A 25,993-nucleotide genomic window follows, 5' to 3' on the forward strand; every position below is an offset into this window, starting at 1 on the left:
TTTCCTTCCTTCCTTCCCCCTCCCTCTCCCCCCCCCCCCCCCGTGAGGGCGCCACCGCTACCGTTTCCCCCCCCCCCCGGAGTCGCCGTCGCCGCCATCCCTCCACCCGGCCCGGGCCCTCTCTCTCTCTCCCCGCTACTAAACTTACACATCCATTCGCCGGCACGCAGCACGCACATCAGTTGAGCTGCCATCGGCCCTTCCTTCTCTGCCTGTGTCCCGCCCTCCTGTGACGTAACGTCAGCGAGGGCGGGACACAGGCAGGGAAGGAAGGCCGACGGCAGCTCAGCTGATGTGCGTGCTGCGTTCCGGCGAATGGATATGTAAGTTTAGTAGCGGAGAGAGGGCCCGGGCCGGGTGTGTGTGTGTGTGTGTGTGTGGGGGGGGGGGGGGTAACGGTAGCAGCGACCTCGGGTGGGCAGGTGGGGGGGGAGCGGTATCAACCTCGGCGGCGCAGTTTCCCTCTCTGTCCCGCCCTCGTCATCACGTATTGACGCGGGGGCGGGACAGAGAGGGAAGTCTCTACTGCGCATTTGCGAGTGAGTCGGTCACTCGCCGTTTATATGTTTGATAAGTGGTATTCTTTCACAAAACATCATCAATGTAATCCTCTACACTTTTCCTTTTATTTTTTTTTTTACCCTCTAATGTATTTTTACACAAGCTTTCTTCTGTACCTGCAGATATGCTATTTTATTTATTTAAATGATCTACCACTTACTCTATTTAGTCACCATTCAATGCAGCAGGGCATGCGGCATCCCCCAAACAGCCTCACAATTCCGTTTTAAAATGGTAACTAAAAATAGCTTAACATAGTAGATGACGGCAGAAAAAGACCTGCACGGTCCATCCAATCTGCCCAACAAGACAACTCATGTATGCTACTTTTTGTGTATACCCTACTTTGATTTGTACCTATGCTCTTCAGGGCACAGACTGTATAAGTCTGCCCAGCACTATCCCCGCCTCCCAACCACCAGCCCCGCCTCCCACCACCGGCTCTGGAACAGACCGTATAAGTCTGCCCAGCACTATCCCCGCCTCCCACCACCGGCTCTGGCACAGACCGTATAAGTCTGCCCAGCACTATCTCCGCCTCCCAACCTCCAGCCCCGCCTCCCACTACCGGCTCTGCTATCCAATCTCGGTTAAGCTCCTGAGGATCCATTCCTTCTGAACAGGATTCCTTTATGTTTATCCCACGCATGTTTGAATTCCGTTACCGTTTTCATCTCCACCACCTCCCGCGGGAGGGCATTCCAAGCATCCACCACTCTCTCCGTGAAGAAATGAGTAAAATGCTGGCAACACCCAACACCAGGATAACAGGCTCTCTCTTTGACAGATTTCCAAATTCCCACTTTCACCCATCACATTCTCCCTTGATAATTCAATGGTGGTAAAGAGAGAGGAGGTTTATTTCTCAGAAGCTGAATTTAACATGTGGAAGAATGAACAAATCACAGGCAACTTCAGATAAAATTTGTTACGTGTCTTTCTTCCTAGACGTTGTGAATCATGATAAAATCAGTCTTCAGTAAACAGGATTGAGAACACCAAGAAAATACATGTTATTTTTTTCCAGGACATTTCTGCTGCTATTTATTTTTTAAATAAAGCTTCAATTGCAACTATTTGATTCCGCTTCTAAAATTATTTGGCCAAAAAAAAAAAACCCCAATAATGTAAGGGCAAAACCCTTACAAAATAAAAATTATTGCAATTAAACTATGCTGTACATTTAATTTAAGCTATGAGGTCCCCACAGCTGGCTGTATAAAAGCAGCAATGCTTCAGAGCTCCGGGTTCCTATGACACCAGCAATGGCACTTTCCGTCCAGCTGTCGCTGTCCTTATGAGCTACTTAAGGTCAACATTTACCGTCTCACTGAATTTTGGGAACGAGGAGAGTTCGGTGTAGAAGAACCGGCTGCAGTCAGTGTTCTACACTTAGACTCGAGGAACTGTTTGGCAGCCGCTCTTCCTCGGTTGGCGGAGTCTGGGTTGAGCTCGGACCAGCTGCCCGGTAGAAGTTGGGCAGTCTAATATCGAATCGGAAGCCTCTGCCTGCATGGACCTTGTCGTTTAAAGCATATAGCTTGTCTGCAATGTCGCTCCTTATCAAAATGGAGAAGAGACGAGCGATGAACCGGTGCTTGGCGAAGAGCAGGTACAGTTTCTTTCTTCGCCATGCAATGTATCGACAGTCTGTCTCTGCAGTCAGCGTAACCTGCATCATAGCACACAGAAAAAGCGAGAACTTAGATACTATGCTGCTTATTAAAAGATTGAGTAGCGTGGCTGCTCTTGTTGGTTCACTTTAAAGGTATGAAAACAAATAAAAAAAACCAAAACAAAAAAAAGGAAATTAAGGTGATACTTAGATAGGGAGGAGGGTGCAATCAATCTTTCTAGTAGAGGCCAACCAAAACCGGTGGGTTTTGATTTTGGCTAAAACTGAATCCACAGCCGAAATTTGCCACTCGGTTTCAACCAGAACCAAACTGAAATCAGGACCTCATGGGTCTTCCCAGGCCAGCCGCTGCCGCTCCCGCCACTACACCTCTCCCCATCCCAGAAGGGGCCTGGCTAACCAGCCAACCGACCCCAACCTCTTAGCCCTCCCACGGGCCTACCTTTGCTTTAAAATGTCTGGTGGTCTAAGTGGTTTCTTCTTAACAACAGCAATCTCCAACTGCTCTTGCCCCTGCAGGTTCCTCAGCCAAAATGGCTGCAGGACTTCCCTTGGTAGCTTCACGAAGACTGCCGCGGGACATCCTGGCAGCCATTTTGAGACTGTAAGTAGCATAGGCAGGAATGAATGGAGATTGCTCCTGCTTATACTGCTTCTAATCTCAAGATGGCCACTGGGACTGCCCGCAGCATTCTCACGAGGCTGTGCGGGACGTCCCGGCAGCTGCTGCTATGGGAAGTCCCAGCAGCCATTTTGGCTGAGGAACCTGTGGGGCAATCACTCTTGCCCAGAAGAAGCCACTACACCACCAAGCCATTCAAAGATAGAGCCGGGAAGGGTCTTCAGGTAGTGGGAGGGGCTTGGGTTGTATGGCCAGCCAGGGGGGAGGAGAGGGTGGGCAGCGGGGGTGGTAGAGAATGATTGCTGGCCTCCCACTTAGTCACCTCTCCCCTCTCCAGTCGGTTCAAAACTCTGCTGCCCGTCTCATCTTCCGCCAGGGTCGCTTTACTCATACTACCCCTCTCCTCAAGACCCTTCACCTGCTCCCTATCTGTTTTCGCATCCTGTTCAAACTTCTTCTACTAACCTATAAATGTATTCACTCTGCTGCTCCCCAGTATCTCTCCACACTCGTCCTTCCCTACACCCCTTCCCGTGCACTCCGCTCCATGGATAAATCCTTCTTATCTGTTCCCTTCTCCACTACTGCCAACTCCAGACTTCGCTGCACCCTACGCCTGGAATAAACTTCCTGAGCCCCTACGTCTTGCCCCATCCTTGGCCACCTTTAAATCTAGACTGAAAACCCACCTCTTTAACATTGCTTTTGACTCGTAACCACTTGTAACCACTCGCCTCCACCTACCCTCTTCTCTTCCTTCCCGTTCACATTAATTGATTTGATTTGCTTACTTTATTTATTTTTTGTCTATTAGATTGTAAGCTCTTTGAGCAGGGACTGTCTTTCTTCTATGTTTGTACAGCGCTGCGTACGCCTTGTAGTGCTATAGAAATGCTAAATAGTAGTAGTAGTAGTAGTAGGGTGCTGAAAGTTGACTCTGGACTTTGGGTCAGTTTCAGTGCCGAATCCAAATCGAAAACCAAAATTTGGTCGGCCTCTACTTGCTACAATGGTGGAAGGGAGGGGAAGACATTGAACCATGTGCTGGCGGGTACCAGAATACCATTGCTGGCACCTGCACAATCTATTGGTGAGGGCCTCTTGCTGTACTATAATTATACAACAACTAACTGGGCAAAGCTAGGACTGCTTGTTATATAGTCCTATATGCCCGGTTATCTATGTAGGTGCCAACAGTGGCATAACTCCTGGCTTCGTCCCCCCTGTAATGCCCCTGATCTGCCCACTTGAGTCATGGCAAGTGAGTGCCAATAGACAGTGGCACTGTCCGGTTAAGTGGCTGGGAGGACACAAGCCTCTCCTGCCCGCTTAATTTGCTTTGAATATCACCCTGTAAATTATTTTACCTTTGGGTATGAATTAGTTAATTTAAAAAAAGATATCAAATGTTAGAGGAAACATTTTGTTTACTTTGAATGCTAACCTCCCTCACTCCTGATTCTCTTTTATAGATCGTTAGCTGGGCACAGTCTTATTTCCTGCAGCTTTTCCCAATTAGTTTAATTGGTCCCCATCCACCAATTAATCCACCTGTTGAGTCTCCTAGACTGTAAGTCTGGTTCCCAAACACGGTCATTTGTTTTGCCTTGTCTGTCTTGACTAAATTATAAGCTGCAAAGAGCAGGGAAGTGTCTCTGGACACTATTGCATTACGTTATATTTATATACTGCCTTCCTTAGATACAGTTCAACCCTAAGTGGTTCACAAACATAATAGTAGAAGATATCAAAAATACCACAAAGCCCAATTCAAATATAGAGTGGAGGAGTGGCCTAGTGGTTAGGGTGGTGGGCTTTGGTCCTGAGGAACTGACTTCGATTCCCACTTCAGGCACAGGCAGCTCCTTGTGACTCTGGGCAAGTCACTTAACCCTCCATTGCCCCATGTAAGCCGCATTGAGCCTGCCATGAGTGGAAAAGCGCAGGGTACAAATGTAACAAAAATAAAATAGATACTATTGGAGATTCTACATGGAATGTTGCTACTATTGGAGATTCTACATGGAATGTTGCTATTCCACTAGCAACATTCCATGTAGAACCTCAAATGATAGCAACAGTGGAGGAGTGGCCTAGTGGTTAGGGTGGTGGACTTTGGTCCTGAGGAACTGAGGAACTGAGTTGGATTCCCACTTCAGGCACAGGCAGCTCCTTGTGACTCTGGGCAAGTCACTTAACCCTCCATTGCCCCATGTAAGCCGCATTGAGCCTGCCATGAGTGGGAAAGCACAGGGTACAAATGTAACAAAAATAAAAAAATACAAATTAATATATTTTACAAAATTACTAAACGTCAACACATTTCTGAACATTCTACATATAATGGGAGTTAGTTTTAAAGTCATGTGAAGTGGGTTTATTTCAACTTTTGGGAGCTATGCTTCGCCCCTGAATTGTATTTTTGAGCACAGGATGTGATTAATTTTTTTTCAGTATAACTGATCGGTTGCTGCTGAAAGAATTTTGAGCCTTCATTCTAAGTGAAATGAGTTATATTTAAAATATTTGCTTTCTGATAGGGCCTGCACTGATCAGAGGGGAGCCACTACTGTAGAGGGCAACCGAAACTAGGTTTTTCGGTTTCAGTTGAAACCGAATCTGTGGCCGACATTCACCAGTCGCAAGTGTAATTGCCAAGTTATTTATTTATTAAGATGTATTTACTGCCTTTTTGAAGGAATTCACTCAAGGGGGTGTACAGTAAGTTATGCTAAACATAGCAACATAGTAAGTGACGGCAGATAAAGACCTGAACGGTCCATCCAGTCCGCACAACAGTCACATTCATTATCAATTCAAGATTTAAATCAACAATCAGCGTGATACAGTGGCGTACCAAGGGGGGGGGGCGGTCCGCCCCGGGTGCACGCCACTGGGGGGGGGGGGTGCCGCACGCCTGTTGGCCGAGTCCGCTCGTTTCCTCCCTGCTGCTCCCTCTGTGCGGAACAGGTTATTTCCTGTTCCGGGGCAAAGGGAGCCGCAGGGAGGAAATGAGCGGACTCGGCCAACAGGCGCGCGGCACCCCCCCAGCAGGTAAAAATGCACCCGGGGGGGGGGGGAGGGTGTAATTTCACCGGTGGGGGGGGGGGGCCGCGCTGCACCCGGGGGGGGGGGGGCGCATCGGCGATCCGCCCTGGGTGTCAGGCAGCCTAGGAACGCCACTGGTGTGAAATTATTTACTTGATCATGGTCTTTCTTTGGTGTTTCTGGGACATAGACCATAGAGGTCTGCCCGTCAAAACCCACTCCAGCCTATCCGAATCCATCTTGTCATTTGCGGGACAAAAACTGTAAAAGTTTGCCAGACACTGTCCTCAAGTTCCAAACCACTGGAGTTTCCGTCGAAGCTCTCTCCAGCCCACCCTAAAACGGATCGCCATATGCGGGACTCAGACCATACAAGCCAGCCCAGCACCGGCCTTAGTTGATGCAGCCAGAGTTGCCAGTTAAGCACCACTTGACATGCAAACACATATGCAATCCTTTACGTTTTATTTCTACTACTACTACTTATCATTTCTATAGCGCTACTAGACGTACGCAGCGCTGTACACTTAGCGGAGATGGGATGGAATAGGCGGGGCTGGTGGTTGGGAGGCGGGGTTAGTGCTGGGCAGACTTATACGGTCTGTGCCCTGAAAATGACAGATACAAATCAAGGTAAGGTATACACAAAAAGTAGCACATATGAGTTATCCTGTTGGGCAGACTGGATGGACCATGCAGGTCTTTTTCTGCTGTCATCTACTATGTTACTATGAAGAGACAGTCCCTGCTCGACAGAGCTTACAATCTAATTAGGACAGAGAAACAGGACAAATAAGGGATAAGGACAAAGGGTAGCAAGATTCCGGAATCCCAAAGAGTAGCAAGATTCCGGAACCCAAATAATAGCAAGATTCCGGAATCTCAAAGACTACTACTACTACTACTTATCATTTCTATAGCGCTACTAGATGTACGCAGCGCTGTACACTTGAACATGAAAAGACAGTCCCTGCCTGACAGAGCTTACAATCTAATTAGGACAAACAGGACAAATAAGTGATAAGGGAATATTAAGGTGGGGATGATAAAATAAGGGTACTGAACAAGTGAACAAGGGTTAGGAGTTAAAAGCAGCATCAAAAAGGTGGGCTTTTAGCTTAGATTTGAAGACGGCCAGAGATGGAGCTTGACGTACCGGCTCAGGAAGTCGATTCCAGGCATATGGTGCAGCAAGATAAAAAGACTTGTTTTTATATCATTTACTTTATTAGATGCTAGTATTCTATGATAGATTAGGTACGGAGTTTTGCAGCTATGGAACACTAGCTTAGTGCCTAGAATTTGGGTGACTAACTTTAGGTGACCTTTATAGAACGGACCCCTATGTGTTTAATAGTAGCAGTTTTGTCATAAGTTAAAAGAATTGGTGGTTAGGTGTCCAGATCATTAGGGACACAATTTAGCACTAACTGGAACTTTTGTGGGCGGAGATCAAAGCCTGTAGAGGTGTGGCCACTGAATTACCCTCAGAGGTGGTCTCCTCAGAGCATGGCTGAGGCCCCACTGACAGGGTGCAGAAACCCCAATCTTCAAGTTTTGCCTGTCTCTACCAGTGGTGATCCTTGGTCAGCTGCCACCCGGGGCATATTGCCGCTGCATACCGCCCCCCCCGGATCACCCCAACCCCCCCCCCCCCCCCCCCGGGTGATTGCTTTTCTCTCCTGGGGTGCTAGGAGCAGCCGCACGGCTATCGGCTCCGCCGGGTCCCTGCTCCCTCTGCCCCGGAACAGGAAGTAACAGAGGGAGCGGGGAACCGGCAGAGCTGACAGCCAAGCGGCTGCTCACTGCACCCCCCCCCCCCCCCTGCAGTGTTCACTCGGGGCGGACTGCTACCACTGCCCCGCCCTCGGTACGCCTCTGGTCCCTACCATTTATATGCACTGAAATCAATTATAAAAATTTAAAAAATATACTCCGTTAGGCCCTGCCTTTATGTCATGTTTATGTTTAATATACAAAGCTTCTAAGAAGCATGCACAGAACTTCATGGCCATATTATATTTCATTAATGAGTGTTTAGCACTAAGCATCTCTCTGGGACCATCTTTGACTAATCAGGCATGACTGAAGTCACAGTAGCAAAGAAGGTTGCAAAAGGAACTTGAACAGTTACACATCAAACCCAGAGAAAAGGACCCCTGGCCATCTGAAGACCGGTTACGGGCGCTATAGGGATAGCATGAGTAATTCAGGAAGAGCAGATGCCCTTTACTTTACCTGAAAAAGGCCTTCTTCCGAGGGTCGAAGGGAATCCCATTCAGGAGAATCCAGGAACTGGAGAGGGAAGATATAGTGCAGAAATTCGCCATCAACAGTCACTCGGATCCTACCAAAATACAAGAACCAAGACCAACACACACAAGATTAAGAGGGAGGCTGGACACCGAATCAGCAGCCACTGTACTGCATGAAAAACTTGTCACAGATGAGTTTTTAATTTATTTTAACACTGACTTATTAGTTATTTCACAGAATATTTTAAGACCTCCCCCCCCCCCCCACCCCATGGCAATTTGAGACATTCCAGATTTTACACTGAGTCAACCGGGCAAGCCATGCGCTATTTTATTATAGACTAGTAAAAAAGGCCTGTTTCTGACACATATGAAACGGGCGCTAGCAAGGTTTTCCTCGGAGTGTTCTCCGACCGATGCTCCCCGCCCCCCGCTGCCATCCCACCCTACCGTCTCGTAGTTTTGCTTGCTGGGGACCCAAAATTCCGCCAGCAGAAGTCCTCTGTTGTTTGCTGTGCTGACTCCGACGTGATCTTCAGCATTGGTAGCCTGTGCAGGGTGGGGTTCTGTGCGTCTGACGTCCTGCATGTGCAGGAAGTCAGACGCACAGAAGCCCTGCCTGCAGAGGCTAGTAATGCTGAAGATCACGCCGGAGTCAGAAGACAGGACTTGTTCTTACGGGGTTTCGGGTTCCCCGGCGTCCAAGCTACGTGTCAGTGGGTGGGTAGGGGTGGGGGTGGGTGTTGCTTCATCTGCATGTTTGTTGCGGGGCTTATTTTGTTGCCTGGTTTTTCGTGGGTGGGTTGGTGGTGGGGGGGGCGGCTTGGGGTTGGTTGTTGCACCTCCAGCATGTGGAAGCGGGGCTTCTTTTTTTTGTGGTTTCTCGTGGGTGGATTTTGGGGGGGGGGGCGGCGCGGGGGGTGGGTGTTGGACATCCACTCCTCCCCCTGCTTGTTTGCGTTTCGTTCGTTGTCACCCTTAACGTTCTGTGGGCAAAGGTTCTGAAGTCACAGCACAACATTAAAGGGTTCGTCTGACGTCATGACGTTTGACACGAGGGCGGGGCACAAAGTCATAGTGGGATGGCTTCACCACCATGAACTTACGAACCCTTTATCGTTGTGCTGTGAGTTGAGAACCTTTGTCCTCAGAACGTTGAGGGTGCGTTTTATTATAGTAGATATTTCTTGAGCTGTGAAGGAATCACTTAGCTTGTTATTCAACTGCAGCAAATTAAGCTATAAATTAAAGATCAGGAGTAGTACAAACTTAACAGTCATCGTCCCTGCCACAGAAAAGAAGAGTAACGCTCAAGCTATTGACAAAAGGCAATAAAGTTGCATAAGTTGCGTTCTAAAGGTAGGTGAGGCTCCTCCTTCTCCTAGCCCCTCCAAATGCCAGTGCTTCTGTGACCGTACACCAAAGGTTACTACTACTACTATTTAACATTTCTAAAGCGCTACTAGGGTTACGCAGCGCTGTACAATTTAACATAGAAGGACAGTCGCTGCTCAAAGAGCTTACAATCTAAAGGACAAATGTACAGTCAGACAAGTAGGGGTCGGTTAGGTGCCAAAAGCAACATTGAAGAGGTGGGTTTTGAGTAAGGATTTGAAGATGGGTAGGGAGGGGGCTTGGCGTAAGGGCTCAGGAAGTTTATTCCAAGCATAGGGTGAGGCAAGGCAGAATGGGCGGAGCCTGGAATTGGCGGTGGTGGAGAAGGGTACTGAGAGGAGAGATTTGTCCTGTGAGCGGAGGTTTCGGGCTGGAACGTAAGGGGAGATGAGGATAGAGAGGTAATGAGGGGCTGCAGACTGAGTGCATTTGTAGGTAAGAAGGAGAAGCTTGAACTGTATGCGGTATCTGATCGGAAGCCAGTGAAGTGACCTGAGGAGAGGGGTGATATGAGTATCACCCCTACTTACTCTCACCATCCATTCCCCCTCCCCCCAATACTGCTCTGATATTTAGTTCTCCACACTGGTCACCTCTTATTTTACTGTGCTCCGAGCAGATGGTCCTTATACCCCATTTTAACCGCACTCTGCATACCTCTGACTTCCTTCCCCCTCTCAAAAAACAAAACAAAAAACCATTCAACTCTTCCCTTCCATTCCCAACTATCCCATGATCAATGGTGGCATTAGGCATATTAAGTCCTGGGTAATAGAGTAATTTGGGGCCTCAAAGGCTTAATTTCACTCTAAGTTAAGCTTTGGAACTCACTGCCGGAGGATGTGGTAACAGCTGTCAGCGTATCTGGGTTTAAAAATGGTTTGGACAAGTTCCTGGAGGAAAAGTCCATAGTCTGCTATTGAGATAGACAAGGGGGAAGCCACCGCTTGGCAGCATGGAATGTTGCTTCTCTTTGGGATTCCGGAATCTTGCTATTCTTTGGGGATTCTGTATGGAATCTTGCAATTCTTTGGGATTCTACATGGAATGTTGCTACTGTTTGGGTTTCTGCCAGGTACTTGTGACCTGGATTGGCCTCTTTGGAGACAGAATATTAGGCTAGACGGACCACTGGTCTGACCCAGTACGGCTATTCTTATGTTCTTAAGAGGGTAGACTAAGGACTAATGGCAGCATGGGGAAGGAACAGTGTGTACATGGACAGCCATGGAGAGTGGGGGGTAAGGGGTATCTGTGATGACTTCCACTCTACCCTCAGTCTCAGAGATAAACAAAAGAAAAAAAAAAAAAAAAAAAAAAAAAAAACTTAGATATTTTTCAAATCCACAGGTGGATTAACTTCTGCTTTGAGTAAAAACAGGCATTGACTGTTAAAATGTCATTTCTTTAACCCCAAACCCTTTCTTTGCGTGTAAATCTGCAGCTCTGTAACAATTAGCATATATACTTGAAAATAAACAGAGGTAAGAAATCCCCCTCCCCCCAAAAAAATGGGTTTATATTCAAGTATACAGTAACTCCCCCTCTCACCTCCACCCAATGACCGGCATTTCTTACTTTGATTGCATCAGCCAAAGGAATGCAGCAAGGAACTGCCAATAAAATGCCGAGGGGGGGGGGGGGGGGATGTATGGAGGAAGAAATGTCGGAAACTGTGGTGGCAGCGAGGGGTGGAGGAAAGACTCTAATATAAATTCAGACCCTCATTTTTGGCCCTTTCAGAAATCTCAGTTTATATTCAAATGTGGCCTAGTGGTTAGGGTGGTGGACTTTGGTCCTGGGGAACTGAGGAACTGAGTTCGATTCCCACTTCAGGCACAGGCAGCTCCTTGTGACTCTGGGCAAGTCACTTAACCCTCCATTGCCCCATGTAAGCCACATTGAGCCTGCCATGAGTGGGAAAAAACGGGGTACAAATGTAACAAAAATAAAATAGATACTATTGGAGATTCTACATGGAATGTTGCTACTATTGGAGATTCTACATGGAATGTTGCTATTCCACTAGCAACATTCCATGTAGAAGGCTGCGCAGGCTTCTGTTTCTGTGAGTCTGACGTCCTGCACGTACGTGCAGGACGTCAGACTCACAGAAGCAGAAGCCTGCGCGGCCACATTGGTGATCTGCAAGGGCCGACTTCTACATGTGGAGGAGTGGCCTAATGGTTAGAGTGGTGGACTTTGGTCCTGGGGAACTGAGGAACTGAGTTCGATTCCCACTTCAGACACAGGCAGCTCCTTGTGACTCTGGGCAAGTCACTTAACCCTCCATTGCCCCATGTAAGCCGCATTGAGCTTGCTATGAGTGGGAAAGTGCAGGGTACAAATGTAACAAAAAAAAAAAAAAAAAATATATATATATATGGTAATAAACCCTGGCTTCTTGCTGCCTCAGACTACTTGCTCCTTCTCCTTTCCCTTGCATTTTTATTTTTCCTGCTCAAATGCAAATAGAAAAGTAGAGTCTAAATATGTTTCCTATGCATTGCCTGCAGTGTGATTTTTCTAGCAAAAAAGGTGCCAGTGCTCAAATGCTAGGCAACTCTTCAGTAGTAGGGGCGATCACTGAGGGACCCACCCTACACTAGCCAGGACCCCTGCAACCAGTCACAGAATCTATGACAAGGCAGAATTGGTGTGCAGAGCCTGAGTTCTTTCATTAAAACTCGGGGTCCATGAGTCATTTTAGCAGACAACGGAAAAGGTGCCGGTACTCAGTACCCCCCCTCAAAAAAAGCCCTGATTGTCTATACATAAAACTGCTTTTATGCAATATTTGTGGATATTTTTCATAGTGCAAGTTCCATCCAGCCAACTTGATAATGGAAAGTAATACCCCCTTGGTGTGCACTTGAAAAGATGTCTCTCCTGCTACGGTTCCCTTACTGTCTCATAAAAAAAAGATTAAAAAAGAAAAAAAAAAAAGCAAGTATGCTTTGTAGGTTTTTACATTACATGCTAATTTTATTTCTGATACTGTTTTATGTGTTTTTAATAGCTCCCTCTTGTCCCCCTTGCTCCTGCTCATAGTGATTACCTTCTGCTAGGCGGGAGTCGGCTGGTGAACCAGTGTCAATCAGCCTGGCCGCATTTTAGAGAACGCTTTTCTGCAGGAGTCCTGCGGGACTGGGAAGGAGCCCTGAAAAACACAAATTAAGTTGAAAAATAAAGCTGAAAGGATACCAGTAGAAGAGACATGTTTTAAGGCATAGCTACAAATTTAAAGGTCCCTTGCTAGTTGCATAAAAAAACGGACGTAGCTTGGTGCCTCTTGACCCCTCAGTTACCACAATATGGCCTGTGTCTAATGAGATATTAAAAATGATACAAATTTTAGGATATACACAAATCTCAAGTCATTATTTTGATTTATGGATGGCAGAACCCACAGAAGAGAATTTCGATGTTGGGGAAAGTGCATCACTTCTGAAATTCTTTTTAGCCAAGATCTCAGTGCAGGGCCTGAGTTATGGAGCTGAGGATGACCCCCCGTTTCTTGGCCTCGTCTAATAATCTGGGCAATATGGGGAGGATACAGCCCTGCTTCCAGGAGATGCCCTTAGGTCAGCACCATCAGCGAGGCAGAAAGCTCCTGTTAAAAGGGAAAACTGCTACACACACACTAACTACAGGACAAAAAAAGTGACCCATGTTAAGAGTAGAGAGGGGTGACGTTTTGACAATAGGTGCCATTTTTCACAAGTTTCTACCCTGTGCTAATTTGACCCCTAATTACGTTACTGTGTTTCTAACATATGTGCACATGTTGTTCTGCCTAATTCACTAAGGAAGGGGTGAAGGTTTTGGAGAGGACATGGAGAGTCCACTGAATGGAGGAGTAGCCTAGTGGTTAGAGCACCAGTCTTGACATCCAGAGGTGGCTGGTTCAAATCTTGGGCAAGTCACTTAATCCTACATTGCCTCAGGTATAAACTTACATAAGTATTGCCATACTGGGACAGACCAAAGGTCCATCAAGCCCAGTGTCCTGTTTCCAACAGTGGCCAATCCAGGTCACAAGTAGCTGGAAAGATCCCAAAAAAGTACACAAATTAAGTTGTGAGCCCTACAGGGACAGGGAAATACCCAGTGTAGCTGAATGTAACTCACCTTGAGCTACTACTGAAAAAGGTGTGAGCAAAATGCAAATAAATAAATAATAATTAAGACTGAACTTCATACATCTGTCTTCTCTCCCAAAAAAGAACATGTGAATTGTCATTGTTTGATCATATTCAATCTTGAAAGGGGTCTTTTTTTATATAAATAATCTCTTATTACATACATATACATATATATACATACATACATACATACATACAAGGCCAACCTTAGGGGGTAGGGTGACAATCCATGGTTCTGCCCCTACTGTACCCACACTCTTTTTACCAGCCATGGAGAATATGACCCCATTTCTGTGGATAACACTCTCATCCTCCCTGTCTCATCAGCTCTTAACCTTGGGGTCATCTTTGACTCCTCTCTCTCCTTCTCTGAACATATTCAGCAAACTGCTAAAACCTGTCGTTTCTTTCTCTATAATATCACCAAAATTCGCCCTTTCCTTTCTGAGCACACTACCAGAACCCTCATCCACACTCTTATCACCTCTCGCTTAGACTATTGCAACTTGCTTCTCACAGGTCTCCCACTTAGCCATCTCTCTCCTCTTCAATCTGTTCAAAATTCTGCTGCACGACTAATATTCCACCAGTGTCGTTATGCTCATATTAGCCCTCTCCTCAAGTCACTTCACTGGCTTCCTATCCGTTTCCACATACAGTTCAAACTCCTCTCATTGACCTATAAGTGCATTCACTCTGCAACTCCTCAGCACCTCTCCACTCTCATCTCTCCCTACATTCCTCCACAGGAACTCTGTTCACTGGGTAAATCTCTCTTATCTGCACCCTTCTCCTCCACCGCTAACTCCAGACTCCGTTCCTTTTATCTTCCTGCACCATATGCCTGGAATAGACTTCCTGAGCCGGTACGTCAAGCTCCATCTCTGGCCGTCTTCAAATCTAAGCTAAAAGCCCACCTTTTTGATGCTGCTTTTAACTCCTAACCCTTACTCACTTGCTCAGTACCCTTATTTTATCATCCCCACCTTAGTAAGTCCCTTATTTGTCCTGTTTGTCTGTCCTAATTAGATTGTAAGCTCTGTCGAGCAGGGACTGTCTCTTCATGTTCAAGTGTACACCGCTGCGTACGTCTAGTAGCGCTATAGAAATGATAAGTTGTAGTAGTAGTCTTTGGGATTCCGGAATCTTGCTACTATTTGGGTTCCGGAATCTTGCTACTCTTTGGGATTCCAGAATCTTGCTAGTCTTTGGGATTCCGGAATCTTGCTACCCTTTGTCCTTATCCCTTATTTGTCCTGTTTGTCTGTCCTAATTAGATTGTAAAGCTCTGTCGAGCAGGGACTGTCTCTTCATGTTCAAGTGTACAGCGCTGCGTACATCTAGTAGCGCTATAGAAACGATAAGTAGTAGCAGTAGTAGCAATGACAAGGCAGCTTTGGATCCAAAAGGGCTGAAGGAGGGCAAACAAATACCTTCCCATGTGGGGTGATGGACACTAATCAACATGTGCCAACATTCATCCTCACCAGAACACCTGGCCTTGGTCACACATGTAGAACACAAATAGTCCCTCTTCAAACACAGGATAAGTGACCATAAACTAAAAGTACTATTGCAGACAAAATTTAAACTGCAAAGCAACAACAAATCAGTGCAATTGGAGGATCACCTGTTTCGACTTTCATTGTTGAATCTTTATCAGTACGGATTCTCCGCAAGAACCATAGCACTGAGACAATAACAGCTGATACCGTGGATGAAGTGCACCACGGTTTATATCAGCATGCAGATTGTTTCTTGATTTTTCTGCAGCGTTCGATACACTAACCATTAAATTTTGCTGTTGTGAAAATGTGGCCTTGCGGAAACCGTGCTGCAAGGGTTCTAAGCATTCCTAGTGGGAAGAACACAGTTGGTTCGTAGTGGATACAATTTGTCACTAGTTTATGCATTGAAGACTGTGCTGTCGGCAGTTGTATCTGCACCCATTATGTAAGCTATTGAAAACATTTGATGTGTCTACGCAGATAATATTCAATTTTTTGTTCCATTGACAAAAATCAATGACTGATGCTATAGTAAGGGTACAAAAGTATTTGACGGGATATAGGAGTGGATGATAGATGACCCTCTGCGACTGAATGTGAACAAAATGGAGATGTTATTTGTTTCCTCTGATGTGACTCCAACCAGCTGATTTTCGAAAGAGATCACCGACTATCGTCCGACACAAATCGGGAGATGGCCGTCGATCTCCTGAAGTCGGCCAAATCGGTATAATCGAAAGCCGATTTTGGCCAGCTCCAACTGCTTTCCGTCGCGGGGCCGGCAAAAGTTCAAGGGGGCATGTCGGAACAGTAGCGAAGGCGGGACAGGGGCGTGCGTTGAGATGGCCGGCTTCGCCCGATAATGGAAAAAAGAAAGCCGGCCTTGACGAGAATTAGGTCCACTTTATTTGGACCCTTTTTTTCAGGTCCAAGTCCCAAAAAAGTGCCCCAACTGACCAGATGAGCACCGGAGGGAATCGGGGATCACCTCACCTGACTCCCCCAGTGGTCACCAACCCCCACCCACCCTCAAAAATACTTTAAAAACTTTTTTTTGCCAGCCTCAAATGTCATACTCAGGTCCATCGCAGCAGTATACAGGTCCCTGGAGCAGTTGTGGTGGGTGCAGTGGACTTCAGGCAGGCGGACCCAGGCCCACCCCCCTACCTGTTACACTTGTGGTGGAAAATGGGAGCCCCTCAAAACCCATGCGAAACCCACTGTACCCATATGTAGGTGCCCCCCTTCACCCCTTAGGGCTATGGTAGTGGTGTATAGTTGTGGGTAGTGGGTTTTAGGGGGGGTTTGGGGGGCTCAGCACCCAAGGAGCTATGCACCTGGGAGCTATTTTCGTTTTTTACTTTTTAGAAGTGCCCCCTAGTGTGCCCGGTTGGTGTCCTGGCATGTGAGGGGGACCAGTGCACTACGAATCCTGGCCCCTCCCACGACCAAATGCCTTGGATTTGGCTGGATTTGAGATCGCCGGCTTCGGTTTCTATTATGGGCAAAAACCGATGCCGGCCATCTCAAACCCGGCCGACATTTGGGCGGCCCCAACCGTATTATCGAAACAAGATGGCCGGCCATCTTTTTCGAAAATACGGTTGGCTCCGCCCACTTGTGGAGCCGGCCATGGAGATGGCCGGCGCCATTCGATTATCCTCCTCTAAGTCTCCCTTCAACTATTTCCCTGGTTGGATCTTCTATTAATGTTTCACCTGAAGTAAGGAATCTGGGGGGTTCTTCTCTGTCCAGAAGTGAGGCCTTCCAGAGCAGGACAAATCTTCATTGTTTTCAGTTCTCTATTAATCAAGTCACAGGAACTGAATTAAAGAGGGAAGTTGAAAAGGGCCCTATTATCACACTGTTTGCAGTTAAGTCATCTAAAAAACACAGGCACATAAGAAGCCACACTTTCAGTTCTTCTCTGTCCAGAAGTGAGGCCTTCCAGCATTATCCCTGCCTCCCAACCACCAGTCCCGCCTCCCACCACCGGCTCTGGCACAGACCGTATAAGAGGCAGATGCACTAAAGCTTAATGAGCCTTTAATGACCCTCCAACGAGGAAATTTTGATCCGTTGCATGCATCAAAGGGCTTTTACCGAGGAAGCTAGCAGCTAACGAAAACGGAATGGAGCTGAGCAATTAGTGTAAAAACCCCATTGAAACAAAATGCACTAACCTTTTCCGATTGCCTTTACGCAGGAAAAAGGCAGGAAATCTAACGAGAGGTCTGTACCTCTCGTTAGGGCTGTCAGCTACAAGTTTAAAAGTGAAATGTATTTTAAAAAAATAACTAGGGGGGCGAAAACGTGCGTCAGGGGCATCCTTTATTGACACCCCAGTTCGCTGCTGCTCCCCTCTCCCTCAGCACCAAAAGAAAAAAAAAAATCGGGAGGGGGCAAAGGCGCTCGTGAGGAGCGTCCTGTATGGCCGTCCTTGCCCTCCCCCGCCTGAGGTCGCCGTTTCCCCCCCCCCCCCCCCCCCCGCACGAAAAAACTCAAATTTTAGCAGCCCCAGCCCGGCCCTCCTCCCTTCCTGTGTCTTCTCCCACACTAGCTCCGCCTCCCGCCATGCTCCGGTCCCGTGCCCCGCCCCCGCCCCCTTTGGTCTTGGCTGCCACTCCCCCCCTCCAACGACCCCCCCCTTTGCCTTACCAGCCCGTGCAGCGCCTCTCACCTCTGCTGCACGGGCAAGAACAGCTGATCGGCGAGTCAGAAGGCCTCCTCAGACGTCCCTTCTTTCTTCCTGGGCCCGCCCTCCTCTGACGGAAAGCAGTTGGAGACGCCCAAAATCAGGTTTCGATTATGCCAATTTGGATGACCCTGGGAGAAGGACGCCCATCTCCCGATTTGTGTCAAAAGATGGGTGATCGCTTTCGAAAATAAGCCTGATAGTGTACATTGCACATAGCCAGTCACAGTACAATACCCTTTGAATTGTGTAGAATGTTTGTTGCGGTAACTTGTTCATACTTAGGTATGGGGTGATATTAAAGATCTGTGGTTAAAAATAAGGGCATGCTCAAAGCGTGGCTAGTAGGATATACAGTGCTAGCCAGCTAGTTTGAGCAGATAATCCATTCAGGCGCATTTTATGGAGCCTAATTCACTGGAAATTTGGCTACACTTAACCATTTGGTACTGCTGAATATCAGACTATGTTAACCAGTTCATTTTGCCTGTTCTGTTACCACTGAAAATAGATTCTATAGCAAGTGTTGGAGTGGGAAATTCCAATCACAGTTTCAAGGTTCAAAGTCATATGGTCTATCCTTCCCCATGCATTACTAATGGGCCAATGATCAGAAGCAAACGCAGGCGCTAGAGGCTGTTAGCGCCATACTAGCACCGGCGTTTGCTACTGCCCCATGATCAGGGCCCCCAAGCATGTGAAACAACGTACTCATGGGCTCTGAACGCAACTAGCATGCAAAAGAGGGCTCAGTGCAAGTACCATGCAAATGCATGCTAAACCTATTCAGCCCCAATGATCAGCAACCAGCACGCCAAAGACTGGCTCGCTGGCTGCGGCAAAACCTATGCCAGCTCAGAGCTGGCGTTAGGGTTTGCAGACCATTGGGAAAGAATGATGAGCCCTGTCCAGTATGCATTTGCATGCTAGCAGGGTCCCATTCTCCCCAATGCACCAGCCCCTCACAGGAACCCTGGCCCAACTCCCCCCCCCCCAGTGACAGGGGGCTGAAGGTCTAGCGGACCTCTGGTCCCACTGACCCCCCCCCCCCCCCGACACAGGTTCAGGGGGGCTGGAGATCCCCTGGGTCCCCAGCTCCCCTAGCCCCCCTTTCAGCATTCCCTTAAATGCCACAGGTCAATCCCTCCCATCTGGTGGTCTAGCGGCCCTTCCCCACCCCTCTACCTTCAGTTGGAGGAGGGAGGTGGCCTCCCATCGGCACCGCCTCGAAAATGGCAGTGCTGGGTGTGGCTTCACACCATGTAAGGCAGATTATATGTGTAATGGATACCATACTTCCATACCTATCTGACGTGTCTTCCTCCATTTTATGGCTCCTCAGTGTTTTCTTTTCTTTGTACAAGCATTGCAAAAAATCACATTTTTATCAACTGTAAAAAAACTTGATTCAAAATTCTAAAAATGACCTACATTTAAAAACAAAAACAAATCACTAGAAAATCTGACAAAAAAGTTTAGACTTCAAAATTTAGTAAGCTCATCTTTGCCCTGCAATGGCAAAAGGAAGAAAAGTCCTACTTTTATCAAAGCATTTGCTTCCTTTGGCCATCGCAAATGTACCAGAAATCCTAAAAGCTGAGACTCAGGATGTAACTATGTATATCCAGAGAAGAGGAGAAATACGGGCAGGGCTTAATTTCTGAGAATAACGGCTTGGAACACAGCTCCACCACTTCTTTTCAAACTCCAGGATAGCGAGTTGCATGGGGACAGAAATTTCACCCATCCCTGCCCATTGCCACTGGAATCTAGCCCCTACCCACCTCTACACCTGCTATGTTCCATTTCAACCGCATCCATCTGATCCGTCCTCAGCGTACCTAGAGAGGGCCGTGAGCTATTACTTACTTGCTCACAGCCTTTCATTTCCTGCTGACCAATTAGTGTTCCAAGCCTCACTTTGGTGTTTCAACTGCCTCTTTGGGCATTTCACACCTCATCCTGGTGCTCCAATAGGCTCTTTCAGTGTGGTGGCATCACCAGAGATTAACTACACTCCTATGATGTGAAATTTGTCAAGTCATGACATATGTAGCATTACTGCATAAATACAATTTGTTTAAATTTATACTGTTCTGCCTATCAGTTTGAATATAGCATAAATAAAAAAAAATCCCAAATATACTTGTGCAGGCTCATTTCACAAGCTTCACAAACTACTGAAGTGTTAGAATATTATATAAATATAATTAATCAAAACCTATTCATGCTGTTCTTCTGTTCAGCAAATATTTTATTTGAAAACATTCGTAAAGCTGACCCTTTCCAGATGGAAAATCTTTCACTGCTAAACCTCATGACATGGAATTGCAAATTTTAAATCTGGAGATAAAATAGTCACTAAAGAGCCTAACCTTCCTGTGAGGAGCAAGGAGAGTTTATCGATAGGAGTTTTGCCTTGCATGGCAAAGCAGTGCTCCTTCTCCAAAGTGACCACTTCTTTATTGCAGCAGGAGATGATCTTTCGGTATACTGTTGGTGAGATCCCTAGGGGCTGGAAAAGGGAGCTATACAGCTCCTGAAACTCGCTGTCGAAGGAGATACTCCGCAACTGGTAGGCCACATGGATCACCTGTGCAAGGCACAGTACCATGAGCACAAAGTTCCATGAGAAGACATCGGCAGCACAAGCATCCAGCCAAGCCCAGATGGAGGAACAGAGGAAACCCAACCCAAGGAAAACAAAGACGTAGAGAAGACCGAAGAATCCACTTCCTCCCATACAGCCCAAAATGAACAGCACGCTGCCCAGGTGGTAGATGGAGCCCTCTGCCTCTTGCTTCCAGTTTTCACAGATAGGATGTCCAACTATTAGGCTTTCCCAAAAACTTGCATTTTCTCCCATGGTTGAGCTCACGTCAAACTTCCAGTTCTAATTTTCTACTGTTTGTTTCTCTTTTAAAATCTTGATACAATGCAAATGTGGCGTGGAAGGCTGGCAATCTCTTATTTTAAGTCTTATCGTTAACTAATAACATCATGGTCATACACTGTCCTTTGGGTTACCAAGCTAGACTCTCCAAATCCATAACTGCGCCAGAAGAATCATGGTATTTTCCTCCCTCTTAAGATTTGTAATGTCCAATACAATATTGCTTTAACAAGTCCAACAAGTGGATCCAAAGAAGGCAAAGGAAATTAAAACATAAGAGGTCCATTTTACTCAGCCAGCTTTCATTATTGGCTTCTTGATGAAACTGGGAACTTCGCCACGAGTTAGGGATATGGTCCTTAGTAACATTTTGTAGCCACGGATTCCCTTTTTGAATTCCAGCTGCTTTTGATTATCTACAAGAAATGAGAAAAAAAGAAGAGATCGGATTCTAGCTCTTCATAAGAACAAATGACATTTGTCGAGGGGGCATTGAATGGGCACAAGACCATATGGTTAACACAAAGAGAATGGTTACCAATATTTGTTAATAGTAACTGGTCTACTGTGACTTCTACAGCTTCCTTGCTTTTGAAATGAATGTTTACTCCACTGTGTTAGTACTTGTTTTTATCTTTGAACCACACTGGGAACACAAGATACAGCTTCCTTTTAGTTATGGTCATGCCTTCTGTTTTTAAAATGCTTCTTTGCAAAAGTGGGAGGGGGGACATTTGTTCCCTCTTTGAGCTGTTTTTCTTTTTGTCTTGCATGAATGAGTCAGAACATTTATCAAACAACAGGCATTTTCCTCTCTTTGTTAGTAACTTCAACATCTGGCAACGGCTAGGCAAGAGTGTTTTCAAGACCTCAGAACATTCATTCAGCAATTTATTTTTTGTTCACTATCAGAAAAGTAACAACACCTTTTTTGTAATTATATTAACACAAGTAAAAAAGCCCCGTTTCTGATGCAAATGAAATGGGGGCTAGCAAGGTTTTCTTCTGTGTGCATCCCTGCCCTCTGCCCTCTCTCTCCCTTCCCCTGTGCTGTCTGTCCCCTCCCCCCTCGGAGTCGAGTCCTTCAGTGTTAAGTTTCCTGCTCTGCTGTGTTTGTGTTACAGAGATAGTGAGGGCTTCTGCCCTCTCTCCCCTCCCCCCTCTGAGTCCTTCACTGTTACAGAGAGAGCGATTTGATTTCGTGCTTTGCTGTGTTTTCCTTCACTGTTTGTGTTACAGAGAGAGCGAGGGCGGGGCAGACACTCATGGGGAAACCGGATCTCTCTCCCCCTTCACACTTCCGGCTGGAGGCTTCATTTAGAACGTTGGTGGTGCCTTTTACATATAGAGATTGTACTAGGAGGAAAACTGCAGAACCTCCCCATTGGAAAGAAATCATTTTGCATAATAAACATAGCCCTCTGCTCTCCCTTCCTCCTATAATTTTAATCTTGTAAATGTTAAATCTTAAACCATCAAATTTAACCTTCTTCTGGGTAAGAGATATGTACAGAAAAAAAAAAGTTCAACTTTTTGGCCAACGTTTGGACAATTTTTCAGTTCACGTCAAAATTTTAAGTTTCAAAACTTTTGTAATGTGCACATAGACTTTACGTATATTTATTTCAACTTAATTACATGCCTTACTGGTCAGTGTAAAGTACAAAACAAAATCCAGAAGACAAAAGTACAATTTAATAATCTAATCTAAAATCCACCTCACCCCAATACTTCCTGCTCAAATCCCACATTCTTTTCATAATATTACTTAAAGTCCTCTCCTAACTACCAGAATTCAACACAAATGCAAAAATATCTTTCTTCGTCATTTCATAAAAAGCCAGGTTTTAACCATCTTTTGATCCTTCATATAGAAACATGACGCCAGATAAGAGCCAAATGGCCCATCCAGTCTGCCCATCCACAGCAATTACTAGCTCCTCTTTTCCCTAAGAGATCCCAACGTGCCTGTCCAACACGGTCTTAAATTTAGACACCGGTCTCGTCTCCACAACTTCCACCGGGAGGTGATTCCACATGTCTACCACCCTTTCCGTGTAAAAGTATTTCCTTAGATTACTCCTGAGCCTATAACCTCTTAACTTCATCCTATGCCCTCTCATTCCAGAGTTTTCCTTCATTTGAAAGAGGCTCACCTGCTGTACATTAATGCCAGAGAGGTATTTAAACATCTCTATCCCCTCTCTCTCGCCTTTCTTCCAAAGTATACATATTGAGAGCCTTACACCTGTCCCCGTATGCTTTCTGACAGAAACCACTGACCAATTTTGTAGTTGCCCTCTGGACCAACTCCATCCTCTTTATATCTTTTCATAGGTGCGGTCTCTAGAATTGCATTCAGTATTGTAAATGGGGCCTCACCAGAGACCTATGCAAGGGCACTATCACCTCTTTTTCTGCTGGTCATTCCTCTCCCTATGCACCAGAGCATCCTTTTGGCTTTGACCATTGACTTTTCTACCTGTTTGGCTACCTTGAGATCATCTGGCACCATCACCCCCAAGTCTCGCTCTTCTTTCGTACAAAGAAGTACTTCAACCCCTATACACCCACTATACTGTACCGTACAGGAGGTGGTGGAGATGAAAATGGTAATGGAATTCAAGCATGCGTGGAATAAACACAAGGGAATCCTGTTTAGAAGGAACAGATCCACTGAATCTTAGTGGAAATTGGGTGGCAACGCTGGTAATTGGGAAGCAAACCCAGTGCAGGGCAGAGTTCTATGGTCTACGCCCTGATCATAACTGAATAGATATGGATGGGCTGCAGTGTAAATTTAAGGGGCTTCCATGTTAGCTTCAGAACTTTTAGTACAACAGAGCTGGGCAGACTTCTATGGTCTACGCCCTGATCATAACTGAATAGGTACGGATGGGCTGGAGTGTAAATTTAAGGGGCTTCCATGTTAGCTTCAGAACTTTTAGTACAACAGCGCTAGGCAGACTTCTATGGTCTACGCCCTGATCATAACTGAATAGATACGGGGTTACACTTAGGAAACAGATGAAGATGAATTTGTTATGGCTTCTGGTGTGTCTCAAGCAAAGTCTGTACTTAGAGAATTCAGCAGAACAGACCTGTGCTTTTATGTTGTTTTAATCAATTTTGGTATGTGATAAGAATGATGTTTGATAGGGATGCCTGTGGTTATTATAGTCTGATTTTGTGCCACAATAATGCTGTTGTGACTTGGTGTAATATTTTCTTTTATACCTCTTATTTTGATGTTATTACTTGAGGGGTTATTTCTTATGTTTGTTATACCTCATCCAGTACTAGGTTTAGGTGGGTTACAAATAACAAAAACAAAAAAAAAAAAACTGTAGGCATTTCTGCAACAAAAAAATGCCTTCAGAAGTCAAATTAGCAGGAAGCTATAATCAGAGTCACCATTATCTTCCTCTGAAAGTGAGTTCAAGTACCTTTCAATTGATTTAGTGTTATGGCTACAACACTAAATCAATTGAGAATTTAATTAGGTAAGATTTTCAGAAGAAAGAAGTAATGATGAGTAAGATGTAGTTGGCAAAATGTTACATGATTTCTCTACTCTGAGAAAAAAAAATTAAAAACAAAAACACTTCCTTAAGATGTCATTACTTTAGACTAAGGGGTAACTGAAGTTAAAACACTATTGAATTTATAACCCACTTGTACCTTACAGAAGTGCTCCAAGCCCTAAAATCATCACATAGAATCACCCCCATGTTCCGTTCCTCTTTCATATGCAGAAGTACTTCCGTTCACACCACTGTTAAGAATCTTAACCCAATGTTCTTTGCAGAACTCAGGGGCGTAGCCAGATGGACAATTTTGGGTGGGCCTGAGCCCAAGGTGGGTGGGCATAGAATTCACCCCCCCCATCCCCCTCTGGTTTGCTCCTATCTCCACCCCTCCCTGGCCACAAACCCCAAATATTAAATACTTGAGCTGGTGGGGATCCTCAAACCCTGCCAGTTGAAGATTTCCTCCTCCTTCTGGAGCAGCCAGCACTCTTCCAAACGGCAGCCAGCAGCACTTGTCTCAAACTGAAGCTGCTGCCAGCAAGCCGTGCATGCTCAGTGCTTTTGTATGTGCAAACACTGAGCATGTGCAGAAGGGCCGGTCTCAGCGTCAGCTCGAGGCAAGTGCTGTTAGCTGACATTTGGAAGAGCGAGGGCTGCCCAAGGAGAAAGAATCTTCAGCTGGCAAGGTTTGGGGATCCCCACCAGCCACAGCAAGAACGTAACAATTTTGGGTGGGCCTGAGTCAAACGTGGGTGGGCCTTGGCCCACCCAGGCCCCCCCTGTGGCTATGCCACTGGCAGAACTGCTTTAATTTAGACACATTCATAGGTTTTCATGCATGAACTGCTCATTTCAGGACTTGCCATAGCATCCCAGTTGGAAAATATGGGGTACAAATGTAACAAATAAAAATGAATAAAAAAATATTTTGTGTATGTTTCTTGTATGTTGCTGAATATTATGTAAATTTTGCAATCTGCATAGGACTTATGAGATATGTGGCCTATAAGAGTTTTTACAATAAACAATAAACTGCAGTGAGAATATATGTGCCAGAGCTGAAGCTGTGCTTGTTGTTTGGAAACAGCACGGAGAATGTATCTGCCAAAAGCGGAGGCTGTGTTTTATTTGAGAACTGTAATAAAGCTCCTTGGCGTATTTCTAAAGAACTGTTCTGTGTTACTTTGTCTGGGAGGGGGAGAATCCTAGAGAAAGTGAGCTAAGGTATGCCAGATTCACCCTGCCCATGACAATGTGGACTGTGAATAACTGCAGGAAGACCTCAGGAAATTGGAAGAGTGGGCATCCAAATGGCAGATGAAATTTAATGTGGACAAATGCAAGGTGATGCACATTGGAAAGAATAATCCAAATCATAGCTTCCAGATGCTAGGGTCCACCTTGGGGGTCAGCACAGAAGAAAAAGATCTAGGTGTCATTGTAGACAATACGCTAAAATCTTCAGTCCAGTGTGGTGGCAGCAGCGGCCAAAAAAATATATATAGTGGAATTAGAAAAGGTTCAAAGAAGAGCGACCAAAATGATAACGGGGATGGAACTTCTGTCATATGAGGAAAGGGCTCTTCATCTTGGAAAAGAGATGACTGAGGGGAAATATGATTGAGGTCTACAAAATCCTGAATGGTGTAGAATGAGTAGAAGTGAATCGATTTTTTTACTCTTTCAAAGAGTACAAAGACCAAGG

The 25,993-nt window shown here is 45.9% G+C and overlaps 1 protein-coding gene across 2 annotated transcripts in view; it reads right to left on the bottom strand.

The window, feature by feature from the left end:
* LOC115467302 (popeye domain-containing protein 3-like) overlaps positions 1-25,993 on the bottom strand; it is a 160,091-nt gene that overhangs the window by 90,950 nt on the left and 43,148 nt on the right. The window contains exons 3-5 of one of the 2 annotated variants that reach the window (XM_030199169.1): positions 20,241-21,174; positions 8,106-8,214; positions 2,081-2,233 (exon numbers count right to left, since the gene is read on the bottom strand). In XM_030199169.1, the coding sequence (XP_030055029.1) occupies positions 2,081-2,233; positions 8,106-8,214; positions 20,241-20,731 (753 nt within the window). In that variant the 5' untranslated portion in view covers positions 20,732-21,174. Of the gene's footprint in view, positions 1-1,403; positions 2,234-8,105; positions 8,215-20,240; positions 21,175-25,993 lie in introns of those variants that run through there. The other variant, XM_030199167.1, reaches the window with a different exon arrangement.

Source organism: Microcaecilia unicolor, chromosome 3 (genome assembly GCF_901765095.1).
Source record: "Microcaecilia unicolor chromosome 3, aMicUni1.1, whole genome shotgun sequence".
NCBI classification, from domain to species: domain Eukaryota; kingdom Metazoa; phylum Chordata; class Amphibia; order Gymnophiona; family Siphonopidae; genus Microcaecilia; species Microcaecilia unicolor.